We start from the raw sequence: 16,329 nt of genomic DNA on the forward strand, positions 1-16,329 counted from the left end.
AAAGCATGTTCCAAATAATAGGTAATTAATTTTTTTCCATGCCACTCCCTATACCCTGCTCCCCTCAACAAACATCAACAATAAAGGGGTGATCTGGTGTTTTCCTCAATGGAGGAGAGAAAAGAGGGCAGTTTTCTATTCTAAGTCTCCAAAATCAAATCAAATTCCTGAACACAGTCTAACCAGTGCCACACTTTCCCCCTAGTTTTACACTCAATGTGATCAAAACTGAAAATTTATTCAAAAAGTAGGGAGGCAGTAAGTCTATTAGGTGGTTTTGGTGGGGGCTTTTTTGCCACTGAGAACCTTCCATTTTGTTTTTATGATCTGAACTTATTTCTTAATAACTTCCTTTAAAAAAATATATTGGTATTGATTTCAGAAAGGAAGGGAAAGAGACAGAAACATCAATGATGAGAGAGAATCATTGATTGGCTGCCTCCTGCATGCCCCCTACTGGGGATGAAGCCAGAAACCCTGGTAGGTGCCCTGACCAGGAATTGATACAGGACTTCCTGGTTCATAGTTGGATGCTCAACCACCGAGCCACACTGACTAGGCTTAATACATTTCTAATTGGTTATCAACTGTCAGCAATGGGTTTTATTTATTGAAAAGTATTAGTATACTTTTTCTTTCTGAACCCTCCCTCTCTAACATTTTCGTTGCAGTAAAATGGAAAAGCCTGAGTTGGAATATTCTAGTCCAGTGATGGCGAACCTATGACACGCATGTCAGAGGTGACATGCGAACTCATTTTTTGGGTTGATTTTTCTTTGTTAAATGGCATTTAAATATATAAAATAAATATCAAAAAATTTCTATATGTGACACGGCACCAGAGTTAAGTTAGGGTTTTTCAAAATGCTGACACGCCGAGCTCAAAAGGTTCGCCATCACTGTTCTAGTCCTACCTTTTACTAAGTCTTCTAACCTTGAGCAAGTCACTTAATCCCCAGTCTTAGTTTCCTCATCTGAAAACCGGGGATAATAATATCTTTTTCACAGGTTGTTGAAGATGAACCTGTGAAGATGTATGACTATGATTATTAGCACAGAGTCCTGCCATTAGCAGGTATGCAAAAGCGTTCCTTATACTTGAATCACCTGCTCATTAACCTAAAAACTGTTATGCTCTCCACTTCTTTGCCTTGTGCTAATACATAAAATAGATGAATCAAAGCAGGTTTCTAGTCTTAAAAAAAAAAAAGAGGCACAAGAATGCTTTGCAAATTTAATTTTAAGTACCTTTGCCCTTTAATTATGCTTACCATGGAGGTATAAAACTCATGGGCCTTATGGCTTTCTGCCTTGGATTTAATCTATGTGGAGCCAGGGCCGTAAGTACCCACTGCCTCAAAGGGCGGGGTAGGTGGGAGGAGTGAGCTATGCCCACCAGCCCCATGTGCAGAGATACACAGATGTCACTCCAGTGGCTGCTTCCCCACCATCAGGCACACTCACATTTTCCCTCCTCCCTGTGAATTTTTAAAGCAGGAAACAGCTGTCAGGCTGTATAAATAATACAGCAAATCTTTAAATGGGAGCACATCTCCCACTTTAGTTGACAGGGCAGGGGCAGTCATTCATTTGTACCTGCTTAGCACAAATTACTGAATGCCTGCAGGAGAATCTATGATAATAAAAGTGTAATATGCTAATTAGACCAGAGGTCCTTCCGGACGACCTTCGGATGAAGCTGGAGTTGTGAGGGAAGCCTGGGTCCCGGGTGGCCAGGGATGGGGGGGAGGGGGGAGAGCTGGTGCCGGTAGCCGCGGGAAGGAAGGCCTACTCTTGCATGAATTTCATGCATCTGGCCTCTAGTACAAGATAAAAACAGATCTTGGACCACCAGGTCCAAGTCTAGACCTAGAGTGCTGCCATGGCCAAGGCACCAACTCCTCTCCTGTTACCTTGCCCAAATCAGTCCCCAAGAATTCAAGCAGTCTAGTCTTGTTTATTTTATCAGCTGTAATCCTTAACCCCTTCCCACTGCCACCTCCATACAGGAAGTACTCAGAAGAAATGCCAGCCTTACAGGCTTTGACAGTCCTTGGCTAACGAGCGAGCATCACTGTCTATGAGCAAGGAATTGATGGAATATGTGATGGTACATCCACCTATACAGTGGAATTCTGCACATCCATAAAAAAGGAGGCAGGTCTGGGCCCTGGCTGGGTAACTCAGTTGGTTAGAGCGTTGTCCCAATATGCCAAGGTTGTGGGTTCAATCCCTGGTTAGGGCACATACAAGAACCAACCAATGAATGAATGTATAAATAAGTGGAACAACAGGTCTCTCTCTCTCTCTCTCCCCCCTCTCAATCCAGACCCCCTCTAAAATCAGTATTATTAATTAATTTAAAAAGGAGGCAGGTCTTTTTGGACTAATCCTATATAATAAAGAGGTAATATGCAAATGGTCATTATGCCATGACACGGAACAACTGATCTGCAAGAGGGCAGGGCAGCGAGCTACGTGTGGTGGAGAGCTATGAGCAGCAGTGGGCGGGGTGGCCAGCTGAGGGAAGCGGCAGAGAGCTACTCGCTCACGGATTTGTGTGCAGGGCCACTAGTATAAAAATAAAGCCGAAGTAAATTAAGTTAAAAAAAAAAAAGAGTAAAGAACAGTATAAGTAGCATACTTCTTATATTTCTACTTATTTTATTTTATTACATTTCTAATGTAATTCTATTGTACTGAAGGGTATGTCAGTGGTAGTCTATGCACAGGGTCTCTCTGGAATGACACAGAATAAACTGCTTTTAATCACTTGGCAGAGGGGAAGGAATGGGGGGATCGGGGTGGGTAGAAGCTTGACTGTTTTCTGTATGCTATTTTGAAATCTTTAAAAAAATCTATTTTTTAACAATCACAGTGAAAAAAGGCAATGGGGAAAAAAGTGGACATTGCTGGACTGTGTGTTATAGAGTACCAGTGACACAAAGCCAGAAAGAGCAGGACAGGTCTCCTCACTTAGGGAAAGAAGAGGAGGAAGCTGCTGAGCTGTCTCCAAGCCTCTCCTTCACAGCAGCTTCTTCAGCAGGTGGACAGGGAAGGCCTGGGCCCAAGACCAGGCAACAGGGACAGGAGTTCTCATTTAACTTCCTGTTGAGGTTCCTTGGACAAGCTACCCCTCCTCTCTGGGTTTATTTTTTAATTCTTTCAATGAGGTTTGTTTAGATGATATTTAAAAACCACTTCAAGCTTTAAGGTTAAAATTCCATGATAATTTTTCTGGGACTCCAACAAATGCTTCAAATTTCCAACTGAAGTCATCTGATCAGATCCATCTGATGAAAGCTTTCCCAGCAGCTCTCTGGGTCCCTGGGCACACTACCGAGGGGGCCAGGCCACCATAAGGAACCTCTTCCCAACGTTCCAAAGGAAGAGAGCTTATAGGATGCGCTATTCTGTTTGTGAAGGGCACGGGGAAAAACCTGGCGATGTTTGCGGAGGCAACAAACTAAAAAAAGCCCACGAGCAGTTGTGTAGGCTTCGTCTGGTTTGGCAAGCGCAGGCAGCCATCCTGTTTAACATGCATAGCCCCTTTTCATGAATGTCCATTTCACCACTATCCAAAAACCCTTTTATCATGAAATGAATGAACTGACACATTCTAAGCACCAGTCACAAAAGTAATGAACTCTCTTGTAAATCTGTTATTAGACAAGCTCAGACAAAAAAAAAAAAATGTTCCTGTTAGCCAAGGAAATTTGCACACAATTTTGATAAGTAGCGCTGTGGCCACAAAAGACAGGAAATGGTTAGAGAACATCAGGGCAGACAGAGGTGAAAGAGCGGGCAGATTTGAGAGGTCACCAGTTTGAAGATGGTCATTCCTGCTCCTTCTGAAGGTCAACTTTGAATAAAAATGTTACAGATTCATTTAAAGCCAAAAAGGAAATCTGACAGTCTTAAATACAGATTTTTAAGTCCAAAATTTCTTATTTAATTAAAAAAAAAAAAAGAGGAAATCTTCTTTAGTGTAATATGATTGGGTCATTTAAGTACTATTATATCTAAGCAGTCCAGACAGACCCACCAAACAATACTACTCTTAAAAGCTTCTAGAGTGTTCAATGACCTCCTGAGATAACGAAGCTTGGGGCGGCAACACAGCCCTCATCATAGTCAAGAAGTTCTCTTAATAGCTAACCCAGGTTTTTGCATGTGTCTATGCTTTTGCACATGCTGCTCTTTCCTCTTGATTCACTGCCTAGTTTACGCATCCTTCAGGATCAAGCACAAAAATCGCTTTGTGTGTGATCTTTCCCCAACTCCATTCTTCCTGGTCACCACTCTTGCATGTGTGCAGTGTGCATGTGTGCATTTTAAAATTTATATAGACTTATATACTTCTTTAATTAAAAAATCAATCTGTCATACCTGTTTAGAAATATATAAAGTAAAAATGAAAGCTAACCTTTCATATACCTAATCCCATCATCCCCTTCTTCATGTATACCCTCAGCATTCTCAATAAATGATCAATTTAATAATGATTGATAAATAAATAAGGATGATGGTGATAATAAATTTTCAGTGCTTACTGAGCACTAACTACAAACCAGGCAGTGTGCTAAATACTTTACAAAATTAATGAATGAGCCAAAATGTCAATCCATTATTTCTATGTATAGATTTGAGTATTTCACTCTAAAATGTTATAATTAAGTGACTTAGAAAAAATGTTAATAATTTGGTAAACAAAAGTAGATTACAAAACAATATATATGTACAGTACTATCCCATTTTTTGTAATAAAATTATAAATGTATGCTTAGATATGTGTATGCATATATCCTAACACTAGTATCTCTAGGTAGTGAGATTATGAATGATTTTTATTTTCTTCATTTTGCTTCTAAATTTTATATAAGCAACTGTTGCTTTGTATAACAAGAAAGAAGTTATTTTAAAGAATAATACTCCCTTAGTTTCCTCAAAAAACTGGAAATGGAACTCCCATTTGACCCTGTGATCCCACTTCTAGGAATATATCCCAAGAAACCAGAAACACCAATCAGAAAGGATATGTGCACCCATATGTTCATAGCAGCACAATTCACCATAGCTAAGATCTGGAAACAGCCTAAGTGCCCATCAGTAGATGAATGGATTAGAAAACTGTGGTACATCTACACGATGGAATATTATGCTGCTGTAAAAAAGAAGGAACTCTTACCATTTGCAACAGCATGGATGGAACTGGAGAGCATTATGCTAAGTGAAACAAGCCAGTCAATGAAGGAAAAATACCACATGATCTCACTCATTCATGGATAATAAAGACCATTACAAACTTTTGAACAATAATAGATACAGAGGCAGAGCTGCCTCAAACTGCAGTGGGAAGACCAGGGAGGGTTGGGGGGCAGGAGGGAGGGGGGTAAGAGATCAACCGAAGGACTTATATGCATGCATATAAGCATAACTAATGGACATAAGACACTGGGGGGTAAGGGAGGGCAGGGGATTATCAAGGGTGGGGGGAAAAAAAAGGACACATATGTAATACCCTTTGTAATATTTTTAGCAAAAAATAAAAATTAAAAAAATAAAATAAAATAATACTCCCTTAAATCACTCCCTTTCAACAGTCTTCTTTAGGACAAAACAAACAAACAAACAAAAAAAAACACCTAAGAATTCTGAGCTTGACTAAGTAAAAAAAACAAATTTCATTTTTAAAAAGATAGCAAATCACTAGTGTTCTTAATGACGAAAAAGCAGTATTCAAGGAAGAATTAAAAAAATTGTTCTACTTGTAGGAAAAAGTCAATTTACTGCATATAGACTGTGTTTCTTGTCTGAAAAAAGTTGATTTCTCTCACTCAGAATCAGTATGCATATTTACTGGCTATATTTCATCTCACACCTGCAAGCTTAATTTCTCCTTTCTTGGTCATCAGAAGGTTAGGAAATAAATTTTAGTCCAGGCAATAAATCCTACTTGGCAAACTCAGAATAACTTAATTATTGAAAAGCAGCACCAAAGACCAGCCAGCAACTTTCCAAAGGGCTGTTAACACTACTAGTATTTTAAAAAGTTGGGTCCAGCCCTAACCAGTTTGGCTCAGTGGATAGAGCGTTGGCCTGCGGACTCAAGGGTCCCAGGTTCGATTCCGGTCAAGGGCATGTACCTTGGTTGCGGGCACATATCCAGTAGGGAGTGTGCAGGAGGCAGCTGATTGATGTTTCTCTATCATCGATGTTTCTAACTCTCTATCCCTCTCCCTTCCTCTCTGTAAAAAATCAATAAAATGTATTTAAAAAAATAAAATAAAAATAAATAAAAAGTTGGGTCCATCTGTTTAAAGAGATATTAGGAAATACATGAATAACAAAAAATACAATGTTTTGAAATTCTCTGCAAACCAATAATGCTACCTATCCCTCTGAATTTTAGCAATAATTGTGAAAAAAAATTCCCATCAACAAAAAATATAAAAGAAGGTCATCACACCACCTAGAAGAGGCTACAGACTTTAAAACCAAGACGTGTCAGCCAGAATATTTGAACGTAGTTCCCAAGACCCAAGAGATGTAGGCCCCCTTTCATGACCCCCTCTGACTGAAAAAGAAACTTTCAAATAAAAGCCTACTAAATGGTTAAAAAAAAAATCTTGGTAGAGTATCTGGGTGCATCCTTTCTCTTGAGGGTCCCTGTTGGACACATACAACAAGCATAGGGACGGTCTCTGAATACGCCCAGATCTAAACCTAGGATATTCAAAGACTGCCCTTCAGACACGTGACAAAGAGTACAAGACCCAGATCTCCTGTGTGTGCAGCGCCTACAGATGATCTTTAAAGGCCAGCACACTCCCTCACCGTGAAGTAGAACTGCTCTGTCTCTTGCTGGTTGGCTCTCCTCTTGGCAATGCTGGGCTTGCTCATGAAGGTTTCTGAGACTGTGGACTTGACGGACTCCATAGAGTTGCTGTACTGGAAGCAGTCAGACACGTCAAAATCCTCGACGGTCACAATGTCCTGGATGGTCTGCAGAGTGGCCTCCATTGTCTTTTTGACCTGCCACAACAAGGGCCAACACAATGCGTGAGGGGAAGGTGATGGAGAAGCTTGGAGAAGGGAAAGAGGAGTGGGCTGAGGAAGGAGGGAGGATGCTGTCCAGAGGGTGCAACTCTGCCTCCTCCCATGGGACAGCGCTTAACACGTTAAGTGCCATGTCAATCACCGGTGACTGACACTATACTTTCCATCCGGAAGACAAAACAGGCTGGGCGCTTAACATGTTAAGTGAGTGATAAACACTACATGGACCTGGTATCAAGTGCTACACTCTCCAGTGAGGACCTAAACCAGTGATGGTGAACCTATGACACGCATGTCAGAAGTGACACGCGAACTCATTTTTTTGGTTGATTTTTCTTTGTTAAATGGCATTTAAATATATAAAATAAATATCAAAAATATACATCTTTGTTTTACTATGGTTGCAAATATCAAAAAATTTCTATATGTGACACAGCACCAGAGTTAAGTTAGGTTTTTTCAAAACGCTGATACGCCGAGCTCAAAAGGTTCACCATCACTGACCTAAACCATCCCCTCCTCCACACCCCCACACTTGCCTTCATGCTACATACTTGACCCAGCTCCCAGCTCTTTTATTTAATATTTACTTTTAAAATTTAATATTAGTTCTTGGCTATAATAGAAGTGCTAAGGGAGAGAGAGAATAAAATTTCAAACATACTCCATCATATAAAGAGCTACTTAAAATGTGTGATGGCCATGGTCCTGCAATGCCTCAGGTTCTATTTCATGACCTTCAACAAATGAACAAACTTGTTTCCCATTTACAAACTAAGTGACCCATGCCCAGTCCTTCCGAATCTTCCTGGGAAAAGTAAGACTTACTAAGATGCCAGGTAAGAAGCTATGTGAGCTCCAAAGAAAAGAAACCTGATAATCATTCACACTGCCCTTTTGAATTGGTTGTTGAAAGCAAACACAGTGGGCCCAGGAGAAAGTCACCCTCTTCTAAAAGGACAGAGATGTTTGAAGCATCAAAGTCAAAAAGCCTCTGTTTGTTTGCAAATGCTGGAAAAAGCCAGGCAGGAGGGGGTGGTTTCAGAGACACAATATTGTTCACTCAGCTGCCAAGTGCCATTTTGATTAAATGTGTAGAGGGGGAAAGAAAGCATTTTGCAAAAGCTCAAAATAGAGCGCAACCTTTGGCAATGCAAGAGCAACTTCCTGGAGTTCAAGGGCAGGATGTAGCCGAGAGGAAAATCCAAGCCTACATTTGGCGAGGAAATGTTTGCAGCAGCCCGGACATTCCCGGCGTGCTCCTTCCACTGCTCCCAGATAGGCGGCAACCAGTTCAACAGGGAACCTCAAAAGGTGGCTCTGGTCTCTTAAGCAGGAAGCTTACCTCTTCGTTCTCAATCTTCAGGGTGGATAAGCGAGACTGCAGTTGTTGGCATCTCTGTACCAGCTCACTCTGGACTGGCTGCTGGGCACAGAGCTGGGAAGCCTGCCAGAAGCAAGAGATACCAGGTCAGAAGGAGGACACTACTTTTGGCGGTTCTGGAGTCCCATTCCTGCTAATAAAACTACACATATTCAAGCTGTAAGGCTCACAGTTTCCACGTTAAACCAAAATCCAAAGCCAAAGTGTCTGGATCTCTTCTAGGACCAAATAGAACAAAAGAAGAATGAGGAATGGGACCCAGTTGGGAGGACCAGGCCTCTCTGTGAGCCCATCTTTAGATTGGTGCTTGGCAGAGGCCGATCTACGCAGGGTCTGTGGCTCCGTGGAAGCCAGAGTTAGGCCAGAGAAGACCGCCTTGGGCAGCCCCAGCTGCAGACACACAATGCTTTGGCACAGGGAGGATTTCCTGCTAGAGGTCCAAGTGGCCACCTCTCTGGCTCCCCCTTCACCCCCCTTTGTACACCAGAGTGAAAGCAGGAGAGAAGTGGGTCAGGAGGCTAACTTGCCGCTGTTGGCAGTCAGCATGTGTTTATAAATCTCTGCCAGGCATGAGAGCTCTGACTCAATTAGAGAAAGTGTAAAGCCAGGAACAAGTCCCCAGGCAATGGTAGAGGGCCCCAGAGGGCATGAAATCTGGTGGAAGCTGGCATTTTCAGAGACCTCAGGTCTTCACCAGAAGTGTGGGAGCGAAGTCCACCCTTCCCCCAAGGATCATCGCCAGCAAGCGATGTGTGAAGGAACGGTCAAGCCACTGTCTCCTGATGATGGCACGGCTATGGCATGAGCGTGAGGTCACCCCCATCCTCAGGATGACAGATTAGGAACAGGCTGGCAGAGTGGGAGGAATGAGCCACGGGGAGGCAGCTCCTGTCACCTTGCCACCATGTGTCTCTTAGCCTCTCATCCAGAGAACGTCTGGAAAGAACTGCCCTTTCTTCCCCAGCCATGAGTGGGCATATCCACATGCCCACAGACCATTCTCTTGCTTGAAAAGACAAAACCTCTCTTCAAATGAAGGGGACTGGGACTTGACCTTTTCCTTCATTGGCTTTTAAGCTCCCAACTAACTCGACCTCTTCCCCCAGCTGAGGGGCCGGCTGAGCCAGCTCTCAGATCTGAAGAGAGCTGACTTCACTCTGGCTCTCGTATAAGCAGACACAATGGAGAAAGCTCGGTGGCCAGCTTTCTGGCCAAGTTAGGGCCAAGAGTAAAACTCTCTGGCTGCCTGATGTCACCGGTCAGGCATCCAGAGCCCCACCAACCCCCGGGGGCACCAAAAGGAGAGCCAAGCACCTCCTCCTCATACATCTGAGAGTGCTTGGCATCAACTCATGAGCGGAGCGCCCCAGAATACCAGTCAATGCGGGGCCCTGGCCAATTTCAGAGCTTCCAGTCAAAATGCCACCCGAAATTTGGCCCTAGTTCAGAGACTTCCAGGCAGCTCCCTCTTGTTGCCGCTATAGTCTACAGACAACCCACACTGATGGGGATAGACTGGCTGTAGGGACCAAGAAAGATCCGCCTTCTCCTCTTTCTATTTTCCACTCATATAAAGGCTAGATTGGAATGTGGAACCTTTGCAAGATCTAGCACTCGCCCTGGCCCTGCCTGACTCAGCCACTGACCAGCTACATCACATAAAGGAAAGGCCTAGGCAGAAGACTAAATTTTTAAAGTAACCCAGACCTAGTAGGGAGGAGTCAAGGAGAGAAAACCACCTCCACGCCTGTTCCTTTAAGAAGCAGCAGGGCTGCTGATGCATGCTTTGGCAGTGGTCCTCTACCGGGGTGCAAGGTAATGCATTCCAGCTGTGCTCTGGAGTATGGAAAGGAGGCTCTGACAGAGCTAGGAGGGGGCCCGAGCACCCAGCATTTGGATCCCCCCTTTATGGAGACAAGCTGTTTGGCTCAGAAGGACCAGTCAACACCCGAAAATGTATCGCACCACTCAGCTAGTCCCCAAGTTCCACTGATTCTTGGGAGGCAGTCTCAGTGGCAGCTGGAGAAGGGGCTTGGAAGGCAAGAAGCGAGGGCAGGTGAGGAATGGGGCTTCCTGGGGTTTGGTGACACTCCTTCCCCTGCTCTAATTGCACATGCTGCCATCTCACTTCCCCATCTGTTCAGACGCTGACATTTCTCAAGCCACAGCAATGGAAACTGACTGTAAATGGCTTGGTTTTCCAAAAAAGGAGAGAAAAGAAATCATCTCCACATTTTTGTCTTTAAGAATGAAATGTCCCACTCACTATAGTGGCCTACTGATGACAGCAGATCCTCCGGTTACACTGCAAAAGTTGTCATTCTGGAGCAGGGCTTACTACAGAGGTCTGGATGCTAATTCTAACGGAAGCGCCAGTCCCTTGCTGGGAGGACACTGTGGTTTCTTGGTCACCTAGCACCCACCTCTGTCTGGTAACTTTGGCCTGACTGCCCCCCAGGGAACCTCCCACTCCACAACTCACGCCATGTACTTTGGATGGGGGCTCTCCTCAATAAGGGGATGGTGCATGTGACCTGAGCATAAGGCAAGCAGCTGACTGCAAATACCTAGTCACACTAAGTGACTCGGGATAGGCAAGTCACCCCATCAGAACCAAGAAGGCACATGAGACTATGGGAGCTTTTAGGAGGTAAGCAGATACCCTCTCCACTGGATTTCCACCCAGAAAAAGATAAGGCGGGAGTAGTCATCTTGCCCCACAAGATAAGAGCCTGAGAATAGGATCGACATAGGACACGGAGCACACAGAGAAAAGCCGGGTCCTCATAAAATTCCCACTCCTAAATCTAGCCATGCCTGCTGGTTCCACTCTGAGCTTTTATTATGTAAGCCTATACATCCTCCTTCTTAGTTGAGCAGTAGATTAAATGGTGGCTCTTACCCTCAGGGAAAAGGTTTACTCATTTGTGTGCACAACCACCAGAAGTGGAACCGAAAGATTCGCAGTAATGGAAGCCAAGAAGCTTCTCTTCCCTCTCACTTTAGTTTATTTAAGCCCTTCTTGTTTCAGTCACTGAAGGTGAAAAGTCCAAAACAGGGCCCTCAGGTGCAGCCTCCCCTGCCTGGGCAACCAGCACGGGCTTTCTGGATGATATTGCAGCTCCTGTCCTCTCTGTAGGTACCTATGCTTTTTTGTTCAATACCCAAGCAAAACGACATCTTTTATTGCAATCTTCTAACCCTAGGAGAATAAGATCCTTCAGAACTCTGCCAAATGACAACAGATCACATTATTCCTCTCTTAGCCTTCCCTCCCCACAAAGCCATTGGTATCTGGCCCATCTCAGCTCTCACTTCTTCCAACCTCACCACTTGGACTCCCCTCCCCCTCTTCCTTTCACCATTACCAAACTGTTAGCAGTTTTTAGAACACACCTGCTGCTTTTCACTCCTTTGATCCTTCTCATTCTTTGTGTGCCCAATCCTGTGCATATTTCTAATTCTCTCTCAACTCCCCAGACTAGAAGCTCCCGAGGGCTCTAATCCCCAAAGTCTAGGGTCAAGTTTAGTGGACAGCAGGCACTCAGTAGCTGTTTGCTGAAAGAGGGGAGCGCCTCACTCACCTGACGGGAAGGCCAGGCCTTACTCGCCCCAGAATAATGCGGCCTTGCTGAAACCGGTTTGGCTCAGTGGATAGAGCGTCGGCCTGCGGACTGGAAGGTCCCAGGTTCGATTCCGGCCAAGGGCATGTACCTGGGTTGCGGGCACATCCCCAGTAGGAGATGTGCAGGAGGCAGCTGATCGATGTTTCTCTCTCATCGATGTTTCTAACTCTCTCTCTCCCTTCCTCTCTGTAAAAAATCAATAAAATATATTTAAAAAAAAAATAATGCGGCCTTAGTGTCGTGAATCTAGATTCAAGTAAGTGAGGGGAGGAGAGCCTCACCATGTCCCCCATGTGGGGCTGGAACTCAAACTTCATAGGTGGGCAGAAGACATTGTTGTACATCTCCATGAGGCGCTGCTTGTCACTGGTGGCATCCAGGTTTTCCACGGCATTCTCGATGGCATCCAGGCCCTCGTGCTTCGACTGCTCCAGGTTCAACTCAGCTGACAGGAAGGTGCGCAGCGCCCGGTTCAGGCTGGCGTGGTAGCCTAAGTCACAACACTGCTGTGGAGAGGAGAGCACATGAGCAAACCCTGGACAGCCCCAGGGCTTGGCAGAAAGGGAGGGTGACCATGTCAATGAAATGACTGCAGTAGGAAGAAGGTTGACATTCGGACTTCTAGGACCTGGGTGAGATTTCTCAGTTCCTGACTTCCATTTCAATGGTAAAATATACCTTAGAGGACTGTGAGGTGCTCAGAAGAAAGAGGAGTCATTTGGACAAAATAAAATTATCGAATTATACACTGTACAGTGCTAATCAGTGCTACTCAGTGCGACTCAGTAAACATGAAAAGAGTTAAGAGTTAAAGGGAATCCTCTCCTATTTTTGGATTCCTCTGGGGACACCATTATAACAAAATTCAATAACAAAAATATAGCCTGCCAATCCCTGAGGGTGACTGTGGTTAAGTCAGTACATACCAACCAAGCCAGGCCATTTCCACACTCAGAGTCCAGAAGTTAGAAGTGTTGCAAGAACAGTTAATTCCACAAACTCAGAACTCGAGGTGGGAGAAGGACTGGGGGCCTGGCTCTGTCAGTGATCACCCCCATCAACTCCCAACATTCCAGAATAGGCCTTAAGCTGCAGACTAAGATTTCAGCACTAATGCTCCTGCCCTATAGAGATAGCATTTACCAGGCCAAAAGTTTCTAAATATAAGTCTTAGTGGGAAAATTCATGTTAAAATAATTGGATTTTCTAAAGCAAAATAAAAAAGGCATGACCGAGACAACAGTATTAAAGAAGTACTGGATAGTAAGCCAGCAACCTTGGAAAAGCCACTCCCATCCCCGAACCTGTTTCCTCAACTGTAAAATGAACCGTTTGCCAGGTCAGTGGTTTTCAAGCTGTAGACCAGAGCTCTATGGTTCCATGCCAGAACCTTCTCAGGCTGCCCTTGAGAAGCAGTAAAAGGGCAGCCCAACTAGTAGGACTTGGAGCCTCCTATCCCTGTTTCAACCAAACCAACTCTGCTCTTTTTTCTATTTAATAAATTGGCATTCTTTGTAAGGTCTGGTTTGAAGAAAGAACTCTTCTGCTAGAGAAAATGTCTGAAACTACTTGACAAAATACAATCCCTAAGGCCCTCTTCAGCAACGGCATTCTGTAACTCTATGACAATCTTCCCATCCCTCCCAAGGGAACCAGAGATCCCAATAGCTCGGTCGTCCATTATCCCCTCTATTGCATAAGCAGCTTTGAGATCCCAAACCCAAGAAGGCACATCAGAGGAGAATCGTGAACAGAGTAAGACCATCTGCCTGACTGTCACTGCATTCCATAAGCAGGCATCAAATCAACTCATTCCCAGTCTTGCCCCTTCATCCCCTTCATCATGTTCACACTGGGAGCAGCCACTACTGGGGAAGAAAAAGCATGTGATCTGCCTCCTCCTCCCAGCATCTGACAAGAAGCTCAGCGACAGAGTGGCTGGGCTCTGGGTCCAGTGCCAACAGGCTCTGGCAGGTGCCTGGCTGCAGTGGAAGAACAGCAGTTACAGCTCAACTAGAGACAGAAAGACATTAAATTCAGTTGAGAGGGAAGAACAAATGGAAGCTAGACAAAAGCGGCTGATTGGGAGGCTGCACGTGCAGGAGCCCTTCCTCCTCTGGGAGACCTGCTGCTCTAGCCGGGCTGCCCTTCAGCCTGCAAGCCCTCCTGAGGTCTGTAAGTCTGATGAACAGAAGTGACACTACCCACAGGGCTGAGCAAGGGTGTAGGCTGGGGGTGCGGGTCGGGGTGAAGGTTTTTAGTGCAGAAGAGAATGTAGGGGGAGGCAGGGTGCCCTTCATAAACGCTTACATGGTTTTACTAACCTCCTTTTCTTTCCATTCTCACTACCTCTATCCTAATTCATACCCTTATCATTTTACACCAGTGCTACCTGCTTCCCTCACCTGCTGAAGAGCCTAGAATAGCTCTATTTTTCCCCCCTAAATTAAAGACCACCTTCCTCAGTTGGAAATGTTTAAAATGCCTCTGTTTACTAAGTGAAGTTAAATAACTTGAGTAAGATCAATGGCCAAAACAAGTTGTAATCTCTTTGGTCTGACCATCTAACATCATCCCTCTCTAGCTGTTTCTTCAAACCCCTCTGCTCTAATCCAATGACACACTCTCTGTTTAGGGTAACATATTGGAAAACCATAGACCTCAAATCAGCTGTATGACTATGAGCAAGCTACTTAACCTCTCTAAACCTCAATCAGGGAAAACAGCAGTCTCATAGGTTGTTGTGAAGCCAATAACAGGAGATATATATATATATATATAATCTCACTATGCAGACACTTAAACATCAGTCATTAATATCCTCAAATTCACCACATCTGCTCTTCAGCTCCTAGCATTTTCTCTTCTTGAAATGTTTCCCACTTCTCTCACCCATTGCAACTGGACCCAATTTTCGAGATCCAAATGAAATTCCCAGCCTCTGGGAAACCAGACAGCCCTGCAACCCTGGCATGCATTGACCTTGGCCTCCACTCAGAACCACATTCATCAGCAGCCCTCATGTGACACAGAATACACTTCCTCACTCTGTGACTTGCCTTTTCATATCACCCCCACCAGAAGGCAAGCTTCAAAGAGGGCTTGGCCAGTGTCTTACTTCATTTTTTTAAAAAGATATATTTTATTGATTTTTACAGAGAGGAAGGGAGAGGGATAGAGAGTTAGAAACATCGATGAGAGAGAAACATCGATCAGCTGCCTCCTGCACACCTCCCACTGGGGATGTGCCCGCAACCAAGGTACATGCCCTTGACCGGAATCGAACCCGGGACCCTTCAGTCCGTAGGCTGACGCTCTATCTACTGAGCCAAACCGGTCAGGGCATCTTACTTCATTTTTAAATCCCCCACCATTAGGGCTTGCTCCTGGTAGGCATTTAATAAACATCAGTGGATTGACGGAAGCCAAGATGCCAAGCTCTCAGAAAATAACCCACTTAGGCTGCATACGAATCTAAGTCAAGTGGTAGATGTAGCCACTGAAGCCTTTTGTGTTGTTCACCCTGCATGGCCCATGGAGGGCAGGATGCTTGCTTGGGCTGGTCCACAGCCTCTATTATATAAGCATTCTATAGTTTCTCTGTGTCAGTGAGTCGGGGGTCTGACTCATAACATACTCTTTGGCTCCTCTAACCTTCAGCTAAGCAGGGATATGCAAAATAGGTTTTCCAGAGCCTTGCTATCCACAATCTGCAAGGGAACAGCCGAAACAGGCATTAGCAAAGAAGCAATTTCTGTAAGGTGAGGTCATGAGATTTGAATACAGGGTGAGGCAAAAGTAGGCTTGCAATTTTGAGTACACGAAACACAGTTCATGTATTATTATACATACGAACAACTGAAAATCTACTTTTGCCCCACCCTGTATTTCAGAAGTACTAGGGGAATCCAGTGAGTCGAGGCAGACATCATTTGGCTCACAATGGGGACAAAACATGCTTTCTATGGCTTCTGATGGGTTCTGTAGCCAAGATGGGCTCCCTTGGCCATTTCTGGGTTATATAAATGTTTGATGAAACTTTCCCAGGGGGAATCAATTTTTTATAAGAATTTAATGGAACAATTAAGGCTTGGCTAGATCAAGACTGCGCACAGAGACCACAAGGGGGTGCACCAAGAAAGCATAAAAGATGCGGAGACAAAAAAACATGACAGAAATGGAGGATATGGAGCTAAGAATCGCAATTTTGAGGGCTTGCCATAAATTTGTGCAGAGCCTCACGAAAACTAATGAGACCCT

The 16,329-nt window shown here is 44.4% G+C and overlaps 1 protein-coding gene across 9 annotated transcripts in view; it reads right to left on the minus strand.

The window, feature by feature from the left end:
- Positions 1–16,329, minus strand: part of SRGAP2 (SLIT-ROBO Rho GTPase activating protein 2) — a 242,908-nt gene that overhangs the window by 42,110 nt on the left and 184,469 nt on the right. For 7 of the 9 annotated variants that reach the window (XM_070396817.1, XM_070396816.1, XM_070396814.1 and 4 more), the window contains exons 8-10: positions 12,351–12,575; positions 8,405–8,506; positions 6,838–7,035 (exon numbers count right to left, since the gene is read on the minus strand). In XM_070396817.1, coding sequence (XP_070252918.1) covers positions 6,838–7,035; positions 8,405–8,506; positions 12,351–12,575 — 525 coding nt within the window. The remainder of the gene's footprint in view (positions 1–6,837; positions 7,036–8,404; positions 8,507–12,350; positions 12,576–16,329) is intronic. The other 2 variants (XM_070396818.1, XM_070396815.1) reach the window with 1 other exon arrangement.

Source organism: Myotis yumanensis, unplaced genomic scaffold (assembly GCF_028538775.1).
Source record: "Myotis yumanensis isolate MYYU_CA2020_CCGP unplaced genomic scaffold, mMyoYum1.0.hap1 SCAF_17, whole genome shotgun sequence".
Taxonomy (NCBI): domain Eukaryota; kingdom Metazoa; phylum Chordata; class Mammalia; order Chiroptera; family Vespertilionidae; genus Myotis; species Myotis yumanensis.